Source organism: Nasonia vitripennis, chromosome 1, assembly GCF_009193385.2.
Source record: "Nasonia vitripennis strain AsymCx chromosome 1, Nvit_psr_1.1, whole genome shotgun sequence".
Taxonomy (NCBI): domain Eukaryota; kingdom Metazoa; phylum Arthropoda; class Insecta; order Hymenoptera; family Pteromalidae; genus Nasonia; species Nasonia vitripennis.
This window is the reverse complement of record NC_045757.1, coordinates 35,733,783-35,746,634: the sequence shown is the minus strand read 5'-3', so window position 1 is coordinate 35,746,634 and position 12,852 is coordinate 35,733,783. Positions and strand designations below refer to the sequence as shown.

Here is a 12,852-nt window from a genome sequence, read left to right as displayed (position 1 = left end):
ACGCGCTTGATTGTTCGGTTTATTGGCTTCTAAAGTAGTTTACTCTGAAGTGAGAGGATTCATTATTTCCAGAAGAAAAAGTTTTGTTCATTATTATTGTATAAAATTATTTCAATAAAAGATCTTTATAATCGAAAATAAAATAATGAAATAGATAAATGTAATATTGGACGGCGTTAATTAAGAATAAGGCATGAGAGGAAGGGACTCACAGGGCGGTACAAATTCTTGAAAGCGTAAAATTCAATAGATGTTTTTATTGAAGTGTTAACTTATACATATGATTCCGGGAACTCAAACGTGACATCGCGACCAGTCAATTTCTTGTAGACATTGGCGAAGGTGTCAACCTGAAACGAGAAAATCGATATTGATTAGAATAAGTCCTTAAATTGAAACAAAGAAGAAGTAAAACGTAGAATATGTCCCTAGGAGCATTTTATTCAAAATTTTAGTATGATGAACGTTAACCGAGTTTATTTCTATGAATTTGATTGAAGAATAAGTTGAGCCTCAAAATTGGCAAATCTACTGTTGTGTTTTTATTTAATAGATCGATAATAGAAGTAAATAATGAAAAAACTTACTTTGTGTTCAATGTTGGTCTGCTCGTTCTTGTCCAGATGGACCTTGATGAGCTGTGAGCCATCCAGCTTTACTCGGATCCTCTTACCCACAATTTCGACGGGGTAAACAAGGTCTTCGAGAAGGGCATCATATACAGCTGTGAGCGTACGGCTGTAAAGGTAAAAATCACAAATGAAAATTTTCTATAAGATTACATTTAATTTCATTTTCAAAGGAAAGTAAGAAACATAACTTGTATTAACAACAAATTGTAATGTGAAAAATGACAATAAAAAGTGAAATTACTTCTAAATAGCTTTTATTTAATGAAATTCTAGCAGAACATTTTTAAATGCTTTATTTTATATATTTATTAAAAAGTCCAACATACCTCCTGGGTCTCTTCTGCTTGTTCTTGGTCCTGGTTTTCCTTGTGGGCTTGGGAAGGATCTTCCTCTCACCGACAAACATAACGTGCTTTCCGGAAAACTTCTTTTCCAATTCACGCACTAACCTGGTCTGAATCTTTTGGAATGCCTTCAGTTTGGGCATGGGCACGTAGATGATGATCGACTGTAATAAACAGAATCAGTTGTTGATAAAATATTAGACTCTTTAATGAAGCAAAATAATCTTTGATCAGCTGTGATCTATTGTACTTCAAGACTATTCCACAATCTTACAACTTGTCTTTTTAACTGAAGAAATAATAAAATTACCTTCTTGTTGTTAGTTTCGATCTCGCGCGCCTTGGTAATGTACAGTTCTCTGAGCTGGGATTTCAAATCACTGTTTGTCTCCAGTTCCAAGAGAGCCTGCGAGATGCTGGCCTCAAACTGGTCGGGCTCAGCCCCGCCACTTTTTATAATTTTGGCATTCGACGTGAACATCTGAAAAATAGAATAGAATAATTAATTAACTTTCATAATAAACACTAACATAAGGTGCTCTGCCTATCTCTGATGCAGGATCCCAACACTTTCAACTCTACAAGTCCAATATCAAAGCTTTCATAGACATTTAAATTTTTCAATTACATAACATTGAACCGACAGATTCACTACAGTTAATTTCACTCACTTTTACCGAAAACACACGATTTAATTCACATAAAACTGGAGTAACAACACAGGCTTAGCTGACTGCGTATAGGTTAGAATTTTGTTTATGTTAATAACCCTCATCAACAAACTCCGGAAACCCTGCCGAACCTCCCACAACTATCCCACCGCGATCACAATTACTCCAAAACACAATTTACCATCGAGAAAAAAAATTAACTGTTAAACAATCTCGGCAACGTCGAACCAACAACACGACGGCACACACGCGCATCGGCGACCGTCTTCCGAAATCCGCCCGGATCATCACCCGGACGAGACATCCCCGGGGAAAATCGGCACCAACGGCAGGACGATTTCACAGAAAATCGTTCCTTAGCGATAGTTTCGGGATCCTGCATCCTTTTTTTAGGAAAAATCGGCAGAATTTTAGGACATATTCTCGAGTACAGACCTTGCCTCCTTCAGAGCCGGACACGTAAAAGATGGTCACGAACCACTAGAACAACCAAGTCCGAAATTCACGCGAAGATCCGATGTCGCGTCTGCCGCCAGGACAGCTGGCGCCCCCTGCCGATGGCATATTCGAGCTTGATTTTTTTTTGTCCAAAATAATCAAAATATTAAAATTAGAAAATAAAATAGACAATTTGATGTTTAATAATCTCTTTTACTATTTATTATTGCATATGTTATATTGTTGTTAAAATGAAAATGGGAACAAATCATAATTTTAAACATTTAAATTTATTAAAACTCTTACATGCATACATACACAAAACTAAATTCTCTAAAAGAAAATAATAATATTATATATTATTAATCACGCGAATAAATATTTTATAAAAGGTATAAACAGTACACGTACAGATCCTTTTTTAATTAACAAACTAATCACGAAATAGACTTTTTTTATTTAAGTAAAATTTTACAGTTATAGTTTACAGACATTGTCATTGTTGCGCCTAAGGTGTGTCGATCCTCAAGAGTACCCTTTCGCCACGTATTGTGTGTCTTCTGGTGGTTAGTCACAATTACATTTTACAGTAGAGAACAAATAGATAGAGAGTAAGCTCAAAAACAAGTAACAAGGTATTTATTTAGTAACAAAATCGCGAAAACCGTCTGTTAAGTATTCAATTTTGTGGAGCCCTCGGAGGTTGAGCCCCTCGAGTTCATTCTGTTTAGGTAGTTCAGACGGTGCCAGCGCACGTCTTCCTGGTCGGGTGTCGGCGGTGCCGTCACGCACTCGAGGCTCAGCTGCAATGCCTTTCTGAGCTCGTCGTCCTCTTCGTCATCTATGCTATTCGCCGTAGCAAAAGTATTACTAGTTGACGAGGTTGAGGGATTCTCTAGTCTGAGCTTCAGGTTTTTATCGCGCTGTTCCAGCTCGTAGTTCTCGAGACTGAGCTGAAGGGCCTTTTGCAACTCGGCGTTATCGTCGTCGTCTTCAATCGTCTGCACATCGTCGCGACCTTCTACCTTGATAGGAATTATCCTCTCGCGAGGCTGTCTTGGAACTTCGGATAAGATTTCGACTTCTGGTCGCCTGTCGACGCGTGAGGTCGAGGGTACCATGACGTTTTCTAGAGCTCGTGCAGCCTGAAGGATCTTCGCATCTTCCTCGGCCTTCGTGCCCAATCTGTAACCTTTCGAGGGAAATCTTGCCTCTTCGGTGCTGGCTTTTGGCTGGTCTGCTTTTGGCTTCATTACTATAGGGTTCTTTAGAATAATCTCTTCGGCTTTGCAGGGAGGAAGTACTCCATTTACAACAAAGATTGAGTAACCTGAAGCACACAATGTTGTGAATCAATAAATACTCAATATTTTGCGATCTTTTAGCAGAAATCTTCTTCAACTTACCTTCTTGAATAAGTTGTGCCAAATACATGGCCAGGTATGTGTCTGATATGAGTTGTGGTCCACTGAGCATGGAATTCAAATTAAACCACTGATTTCCAATCTTCCTTATTGTGAACCAGTGACCTTTGTAATTACAAATGTAAGCGTTCATCTGCCTGAAAATCCAAATGCAAAACTATATTAGAAAAAATTTATTTTCGATCGCATCAAAATAAAATACTTTAGAAAAATAGCAGACTTTTTGACGAAAGTACCACACTATCTTTCTCAAAGCATCAAACTTGGCTCAACTGAAGAACCTACGCTGGATCATTCTGTGCCATCAGCGCGGTTGGCTCTGTACTGGTGTAGGGGACTAACTCAAGGTTCCAAACCTTCAGTGCCTTACTGATGACTTGAACTGAGAAATAACCACTGTCATCCATGTTGCCCGATGGTTGCTGCAATATAATAATCGCTTTCAGTACTGTATCCATCTGTACAGTCATTCTCTTAAAATAACTCTTAAAAGGAAGTCATCTCTCAATGCGTCCATATACATGAATCCACATTCAATTACAAACTGTTTACACACCACTCATCACTGAATATTTAATGTCACAAACCTCAATGAAACGTTTGTAATCATCTGTGTCCTCTCCGCTCTCTGCCATGGCCAGCCTCTCCTCGGCATCGAGTTGCTCAGCCAGATTGGCCAGGTCAACAGCGTTGAAGTACTGTTCCTGCAGCAGGGCATTCAGGCAGTGCTGTGCACACAGATATCCCTCTTGCTGCAACAAGTTAATCGTCATCGTTAAATCGAACTATACGCTCACGCAATGCTTGTTATATTTCTAGAGGTCGTATGTATATGTATAGCGCCAGACTGACATAACGCAAAAACAAAACAAAGCACCTCGGTGCACACAGGTGTGTGCAAGCGTGGGTCTGTTTATTTTTCCAACGCCTTGAATTTTGCTTCTTTTTTTCCAATAATACGAAAACTCTACAAGCAGGAAATTCCTTTCTCACCTTCTCGTGAAATATGCTCTCCATGATGCCGTTCGGGAAACGACACCAGTGCTGTTGTATATGCGGGAGAGAGCTTTGATTGCCCCGAGGAAAACGTCGAGCCTCTGGTATTCGATGATAACCCAGCGACGTCGAAGTAGGTCTTCCTCGTCGACTCGTTAAACGGATGCGAGGAAGAAAGTAGTATAATCGTGAGGGTCACGACATAACACACATATACAACACAACGGGCACGTCGTCTCCGTGGCTAATCGCACGTCGTTTCTTCGTCTTTCGCGACGATACGAGCCAAAACTACTCAATCAAGCCCGCGACTACACCAAGGAGAACGTAGTGAGCTGATAGACTCGCAAAATCGGACGATCTCGCGCGAGATCGGGCCGTACGTCTTTGGATGTTTCGTCATCAAAAATGCGCGCGCGGCATCTCTCGGCGGGAAGTACGAATGTAGTACTATATAATAGTCTGTAATACGTGACGTTTGGCCTTCGGCTTTTTTTGGAGCATTGGACCGGACAAGAATGTTTTGTTTCGGATCAGTCGTCCTTTGTTAAATTGACAGGTGGTGTGGAGGATGTTGATGTGGGCTTTCAATGCAGTTTTTCCATCCATAAGATTACATTAATTTGTTCAATTAGAAAAATGGCAGGTACGTTTAATTTTAGAGCGGGCATCAGTCCGTTAATTTTATTCCAGAACAACCAAACGTTAAAAAACGTCAAGTTTCTATTCGTCAGTTAACCTCTCTATCAATCGGCTGTTTTCTTCTTTCATTGTTCTGCAACTAAATATACTCACAAGCGAAATTTTATTTGCGAGCAATTTTCATCGACTAAAAGCTGACATCTCAGAGATTAGAAATAGTTTACTCTTCATCGTTACACCGCCCACGAAAACCCATTCAACCGTCCCACGCAATATCGAACGAATGACAAATTATTCAATTCTAATCCCGTTTACATAACCCTTTCCATATACCTACGTAAACACACATGTGACATGCAACTGCCCACTACCTTATACCTCTAAAGCGAATCATTCAAACATGGCGCCAGTCATGCGCAGCGTAGCGAAATTTTTCCCATCGCACTGCTGCACCCCACCTACTCGCGCTGAAAGGAAAGAACCCGATTGTTCGACAATCGACACTCGCGCACGGCGCAGCTAGCTCATGACAAGCCAAATTGAAGTCGCAACAGCTATAGCAGTATACTACTAGATAGCAGCACAAAGGATCAGCAGCAGCGGAGTAAAACATTCCGGCCCGACATCGAGCTGGCGATATCTGCTCCTGCCTGTCAAAGTGGCTCCTAGACAGGCTGAGCTATTGGCTTTTTCTCGGCGCAATCCGCACGTGAGTGAACTCCACTGCATCTGCAACATCGCTGTGTATCTCCACTAGCCAGCCCAGCGACTCTGCGACTCTTCGTCGTCGAACGTACGTGAGATGCGATCTGATCCCACAGAACAACAACCACCCTTATTATCATCAGCGCATAGCGATCGTCCATCGTACATACACCTTCAATTTTTCTCCTTTGTTTTGCTTTTTTTCCCCTTCATTTGCACCGTTTCTATTTTTTATCGCGTCTGTGCAGGGGCTGTATGTACCTATAGGTATACATACAACTCGCTCGAGAGTCTTGATCTGATGGATATATTCATTGTTGTCTCGCACGGCTGGCTTTTGTTGCTCGACCTGCGCCTAAGCACTAAGTAATATCGATTCTCCGCTGTGATGCCAAAAGCGAGCGATGATTTTTTCCTTTTTCGCGATTATTATGCAGTGACCTACATTAGCGTCGTTATCGTGGAAAGCACAACAAAAGAAGCCGACTATACTTACTATACTTTCTCGGATCAAGAGTCCCGATCGAGATGCGAGAGTAGTTTGTACACTGATTTTTCAGTTGGATTCATTTGAGTTTCTTTTTCTTCCCACCAAAGTTATCTCACTTCGCTACCTACTCTCCCCCAGTCGATTTGAATTCATATTGGCAAACTGCATCGTCGAACCAAATAGGACATCCATGAAGTTCACAAGGACAACAGGCTGCGTCTGTAAGAGAATCGCAGACTTTTAGTTTATTCTATACTAATGCATTTTTTTTGTGCATAAGCACTTAAAAGAACAAGTCGATTGCATTGTTTGATTGTAACGATACTTCATGGGAAGACCTACACTGTTGTATGCATGGGTGTCTTTTGTTGCTTTGCAAAATTTTTTCAAAAAAGTTTACTAATACATTTTTTGCCACTAAGAATGCATAACAAAAAATTCTTCGAGTCAGCTGTCTTACTCTGATGTGCATAAAACAATGGGAAAACTGCTTTGTATCAGGATATAAAAACAATCTCTTTTTTCTTTGTTCTGCAATCCGGAACAATCCATTATTGGTAGAGATTGAAATTGTAGCAAGTTTATTCAGGACTACATTTTTTTTAAATTTTTTCTCATCAGTTGTGAATTTGGTTTTCATTGGTGGAGTTCATCCCAAAGTAACAAAAGACCCTGTGACAATCAATAAACATTTCAGCGTTTTGTTTTGTTTAGCTTGGGGACTCATTATATTCATGATTTTGTGTTACAATTTTACTTAAGTTATTCATTTTCCTATGAAGTATATATAACTACTAACAAAATAATTTTTTTGAAGCTTCAAACATGTATAACATTTGAACTGCTGTGACTAATTATTTCTGCTTTTGTGTCACATTTAGGAGACGCGAAATGTCAAATCCTGCAGATCGCTTGAGTTACCTGCAGGACAGTAGTAGCGACACAGAGACCGATTACAAGGAGACGGATGGCCGTGGCAGACGGCGAACCTATAAAAACAGATTGAGGTAAGATATTTTTTGAAGCTATGAATTTTAATTATCGATGCCATTTCTGGTAAGTAGAGGCATCGTCTAGACCAGGAGGATTTCGACGTCCTACTTCCAGGCTCTGCTGATCATTGGTAACAATAATTGATTTTGGCACGAAAAATAACTTTTGTTTTAAAATTTTTACAATTAATAATAGACATTCTAAGGCTCCATGAACAATATGTATGATAAATGAGAAAAATTTTAGTTTAATAATCATCTCTTACTCTTCACTTTTCATCATTACAATCACTTTTTTTATGGGTATACATATTAGTCCTTTTTCTCATTTATCATGCTTTTTGCTGATACCCTAATTTATTGTATTGAAAACTCATATAAATTTATTTTATCAAATTTATTTATTTTGGCTTGCATAAAGCTGCATTAACAATTTTTCTTTTTTTAACATTTTTCATTTTATAATGTTGCAACAACAACAATTGGCAAGCATTAGCAAAACAAACAATTACGTTTCTCTTTAAGATTTTTGAGCCAAAATCAGTAGAACTTTATTTACATATAGTTGAATTTCATTCATCATTAGCTCAATGCATTATCATTTCTAAGTTCGATTATCAACAAGTCCTGGAAAAGCTCGAGATCTCTTAAATAGCCCAGCATCAAGGTTAATCATTCTTTAGGAAGTTAGTAAGGAAATGTGATTGTTTTGCATGTAGTTGTGGTGGCTCGACCAAGCCAAAATCTTGTTTGGCACATCCGAGTGGCAACAGCAAACACCATAGTCGTTCATATGATACAAGCAGGCAAGGCACAAATTTAGCACAACACAACAGGTAACCCTCACTCCTTTATTTTTTATTTCTCTTCCCAAAGTTTTTTATTTTTCATTTTAACGTCATTTGAGTAAACTCATCATCATTCATTGAACACTCTGCAGATTGAATGTGTAAATATAGACAATTTTTGCTTGCTATACTATATAACCATAGTTAAAAGAGTATGACGGAAAAAGCCACGGTTGACTACATAAATCCCTGCCAAGTTACAAAGCTATACAAACAACCAAAACAATCTTTATTTTCTAGAATCCGCTCAGGCATGGGACTGGCAAAGAACCAACAAAACCAGAATCGCGAAAATGTAGCATCAGGAATGAATTCGTCTTCTGGCACCAGTCTACATCAACAAAGCAGCGATGAGAGGATTACCCTAATCGTCGACAACACACGGTAAGACAGCTTCGTGAAAATTCTTTACAGTACAAAAGCGCGGACTCTTTATAATAAAATGAATTGATTTGAATTTCAGGTTCGTGGTAGACCCGGCTCTGTTCACGGCTCACCCAAACACGATGCTAGGCCGCATGTTCAGCTCGGGTATCGAGTTTGCCCAGCCGAACGAGCGTGGCGAATACGAGGTGGCCGATGGTATTTCATCTATGGTCTTTCGAGCCATTCTCGAGTATTACAAGGGCGGTGTCATTCGATGTCCACCCACCGTCACGGTCCAAGAGCTACGCGAGGCCTGCGATTACCTGCTCGTCCCCTTCGATGCCAGCACTGTCAAATGCCAGAATCTGAGTAAGTTTCGAGGTCTTACTTGTTTTCTATGCCAAAGATGAGACAATGTGAGGTTTGAGGTACTGATTGCTCTGATTTTTTTTTTGTCATGTAGGGGGTCTACTTCACGAACTATCCAACGAAGGAGCTCGGTGCCAATTTGAAGTATTTTTGGAGGATCTCATACTGCCGTTGATGGTGAATAGCGCACGCAGGGGTGATCGAGAATGTCACATTGTCGTGCTTCTGGATGACGATGTGGTAGACTGGGACGAGGAGTATCCTCCACAGATGGGCGAAGAATATTCTCAAAGTATGCAATTCGTTGTACAAATCTCTTTTTCGATAAAATTATAGCTATCACGTAATGTAAAATTACAGCTGTCAACAGCACAGTGATGTACCGGTTCTTTAAGTACATCGAAAACCGCGACGTTGCTAAGCAGGTAATGAAAGAACGCGGCTTGAAAAAGATTCGTCTAGGCATCGAGGGCTACCCGACCTACAAAGAGAAGGTGAAAAAGCGAGCAGGGGGCCGTGCAGAGGTAATCTACAACTACGTGCAGAGGCCATTTATTCACATGTCCTGGGAGAAGGAAGAGGCCAAGAGCAGACACGTCGACTTCCAATGCGTCAAGTCCAAATCAGTAACGAACCTCGCCGAGGCGACTGCTGACCCCGTCCTCGACTGTGCCGGCAACCCCATGAATGCCACGGCATTGCTGCAGTCGGCCGAGCCGATACCCCAGCCAGAGGTACTGTTGCCTGTTGGTGCTGATCCAGGTAAAGCAATTTTTGGGCGTTTAGATGTAATGATGATGTATATCGTTGTAGTTGTTGTATTTCATATGGTAAAAGAAAGTCAAAATAGTAATTTTTATACATTTTAATGCACAATCATTGCTTTGCTTGTTAAAGCTCTGATACACTAGAAAGTTATTCTAATTCAAGAGCTAAGCTTTATACACGATTGCTCGTAGTTTTGCATGACTTCTAATGACTATTTTCATACAAAATTGAATAGGTTAAACTATGAATAAATGCATGCACGTTATACAAGTGAATCATGCAAATGGCTGAGCATCGGATTGACAATCCATACAGCAAGAGATCGACAAATGTCAGTACTTTTGTAATAAAAATGAAACTTTATTTATGCAGACGCGGAGGGCGCCGCGGCACTGGGTTTGGTACCGCCGGAACAAGAACTCGCGGGTTCGGACGAGCCGCAGCAGCAGCAGCCCTGAGTAGTGCTCGAGCTGTTGACGCAGCAATCGAAGCAGCGAGCAGCGGCGGCGCAGCAGCAACATCATCTAACCGGCGCGAGCCAGCGCCGAGCCGCCTTCAACGGCGGCGCCCTAGCCAAAAAGAAGGTCTCCTGGAAGAAGAAAGCCGGCGGCCTGCGCTAGCCCCTACCACCACCTTCGCCGCGTCCACGACTGACAATTATTTCACGACTGAAAATTTTAACCCCTTCTTCCCTACTTTACGTCTCTGTTTCTCCATTTATCTTGTCAATATACTGAGAGGAGACGCGTTTGATCTTTGGTGATTTGACTTTTCCAGAGTATATTTTATTTTGTCAATTTTTGAAAAAAAATCAAATCGTGCCGGTACTCCGGTTATATCTTTGAAGGAGAGATTTTTGTTCTTTTCGATGCTTTCTTTTCTACTCAAAGGAAGAGAAGAGTTCGCGGAATGTTTAAATTTTATTTAACGGGCAAACGGATGCACGTAACTTGTTCAGGAGTAACGCCAAAACCGTGCTAATTAGCAGCTGCTTGACTATAATCATAGTTGTGCTGTACTTTCGTAGCCTATTTTCATAAGTATAAACAAAGTCGTTACTCCTGGACGGAAGCTGGATTCGCAACAGTATTCTTATTCTGTTTGTTTCCGTTGTCTTTTCATTTCTTGAAACGAACTGACCCTTTATAGACTTATTTAAATAAACGATATGATACTATAAGTATAAGAAAAGTTGCGTTTACAGTTCATTGCGATTGTTGTGCAAAGAATTTGTTCCTACTGTCTACAAAAATGCAAAAAAGTCAATTGATATATGTTTATGAATCCCAAAGTCTTATTTATACTAGGAAGAAATTTTTATTTCCTGCAAACGTTGTTATTGCTCTTGAAATACTATGCTCTCTATGTAATAACTGTCTACGAAAATCGTATTCGTGAGGATTTCAAATTCGAAAACTTCTTACTGTATTGGATAATAGCAAAGATAGAAAGTCTTTATAAAAGATTTCATGAATTGAAATTGTGAATTTATGTCTGTAAAACAGAACTCTCATGAGTGGTGCTAAATCGATGATAAACGATGTATATGTTTAATGTAAATGGACGAATACGCTAAAAAATCATAAAAAATCTGCGTAAAGATAAAACTACGAAGGTCACTCGGTGAAGTAATATTTAAATATTGCTCGAATAAATGCTGAATCGAAGGTGCCGAATGGGTTTCCTCACGCGTCGAGGGCTTGTATGTAAATTTACGTTAAATTTCCTCTGTACCAAGTAGCTTAATCGGACGACGCCGAAAAATCTACTTATTCCATATCATTTGTACTACTCTCGCGTATTCGTATAAATGTTTCTAGAAGTATTTTCGTCAATTTTTTAATAATAAAATGCAAAAATACTCTGTAAATTTTACGACATAGATTATCAACGAAATCACGGATTTCAAAATAAATCTTTAATAATTATTTCTTTGATATTGTTCTTTTATATAAGCAACACTACTATGACAACTCTTAGCTAAAATTTGATTTTTCAACTTCCTGCTGCCAAATAAACTAACGCCCTGTGTGCTCGTTGCGTTAGTCTTTCTTTGCTTGCATTTAAGACGCATGAAGAATAATCTAACTGTATATTAGAAAAACTACTAATACTATTTTATAACACATAAACTATCTTCGATAACTAGATGAAAGGTCAATGTGTATAAATGTATAAACGAATTTATATGATTAACCGAAGCATGAAAGTCAAAAAAGACTAAGAGTAAAGGAAAACTGAATGTCAGAGCTTGCGTTCTTTCAGTTTTTCGGACTGAAACGTTGAGTTATTCAATGACTATTACGAAATATTATTACAAACAGATAAGTTCAATTCCACGCAAAACGAGCATCAAAAACTAAAAACAGAAACAGCCGACGAAAATTTTAATCGGCTTTATAAGAAAGCCGCCACTCAAAGGTTCTAAGAAGGAGCGAGCTAGCGAAGGATCTTCTTGATCACGTTAATGTTTGTACACATTATTGTACTTTCCGAGGCGCGTTTCCTCGTTTCGTCACGAAATAATTGCAGCGTGCAGAAGTAGGACTCTTTCGTTCGAAAAAAGCAGAAAAAGAAAATCAACGAGAGAATGAGAAAATCACAGTGAGAGCGGATATTGTAAATACGAAGAAGTATACATACATATATTTTTAATCGAACGCATCAATTAAAAGAGCGACATTTATAAAGCTCGCGCATTGGATGTTTCAATTTCGTATTGTAAAAAAACTTTACAATTTATTAATAAAGTTTTTAAAACAAGCATATACACAATGTTCCGCGTAGTAACCGTCATTCATCTCTCTCTTTCATCTGCGACCTAAAAGAGCTTCTCTCTCCACCTCTTCGCGTACAATTGTCATCGCAGCGACTACTACCCTCTCCTCGAAGCCAGCCCTTCGCATCTGGGTCTGTCAGTCAGTGTGTCATTAGCCAAAAATCCTCGGCAACAACAACGTGCCTGCGAGGAAAAATCACTGTACTCGTCCAGTCCGATAGATCGAAAAAGATCGAAACTCTCATGTAGTTCTCATGAGTGCGAGAGAGAAAGAGGGAGACTACGTATACGATAATGTACAATAGCATATCGCACTACGCGCGCGCATGTCGGGGGCGTTACGCAGAGCGAGAGCAGAGCAGAGCGCCGGGCCGATCAATAAAGAAGG

The 12,852-nt window shown here is 39.7% G+C and overlaps 3 protein-coding genes across 17 annotated transcripts; 1 reads left to right on the top strand and 2 right to left on the bottom strand.

The window, feature by feature from the left end:
• Positions 1-237: 237 nt before the first annotated feature.
• Positions 238-2,200, bottom strand: LOC100114772 (40S ribosomal protein S7). Of its 3 annotated transcripts, none has more exons than XM_001608079.5 (5): positions 2,083-2,200; positions 1,287-1,457; positions 959-1,140; positions 588-738; positions 238-350 (listed from the first exon to the last, which is right to left on the bottom strand). In XM_001608079.5, the coding sequence occupies exons 2-5, from the start codon at positions 1,455-1,457 to the stop codon at positions 273-275; spliced, it is 582 nt and encodes a 193-aa protein (XP_001608129.1). In that variant the 5' UTR covers positions 2,083-2,200; the 3' UTR covers positions 238-272. The 3 variants fall into 3 exon arrangements, with proteins under 3 accessions (XP_001608129.1, XP_003423985.1, XP_032451650.1); XM_003423937.3 differs by having other exon boundaries at positions 1,648-2,126; XM_032595759.1 differs by lacking the exon at positions 2,083-2,200 and adding an exon at positions 1,829-1,969.
• Positions 2,201-2,502: 302 nt separating this feature from the next.
• On the bottom strand, positions 2,503-4,874 carry LOC100123779 (ataxin-3). Its single transcript, XM_016990334.3, has 5 exons — positions 4,503-4,874; positions 4,097-4,261; positions 3,795-3,931; positions 3,492-3,646; positions 2,503-3,415 (listed from the first exon to the last, which is right to left on the bottom strand). Exons 1-5 carry the CDS (start codon positions 4,524-4,526, stop codon positions 2,757-2,759), a joined length of 1,140 nt encoding a protein of 379 aa, XP_016845823.1. The 5' UTR covers positions 4,527-4,874; the 3' UTR covers positions 2,503-2,756.
• Positions 4,875-5,057: 183 nt separating this feature from the next.
• On the top strand, positions 5,058-12,444 carry LOC100123774 (BTB/POZ domain-containing protein 10). 13 transcript variants are annotated; one of them, XM_008217342.4, is made up of 9 exons: positions 5,074-5,151; positions 6,450-6,563; positions 7,224-7,349; positions 8,054-8,170; positions 8,423-8,566; positions 8,646-8,917; positions 9,012-9,209; positions 9,278-9,679; positions 10,058-12,444. In XM_008217342.4, exons 3-9 carry the CDS (start codon positions 7,234-7,236, stop codon positions 10,141-10,143), a joined length of 1,335 nt encoding a protein of 444 aa, XP_008215564.1. In that variant the 5' UTR covers positions 5,074-5,151; positions 6,450-6,563; positions 7,224-7,233; the 3' UTR covers positions 10,144-12,444. The 13 variants fall into 13 exon arrangements, with proteins under 13 accessions (XP_008215566.1, XP_008215564.1, XP_008215565.1 ...); XM_008217343.4 differs by lacking the exon at positions 5,074-5,151 and adding an exon at positions 5,639-5,856; XM_008217347.4 differs by lacking the exon at positions 5,074-5,151 and adding an exon at positions 5,639-5,940 and having other exon boundaries at positions 9,278-9,651.
• Positions 12,445-12,852: the final 408 nt, after the last annotated feature.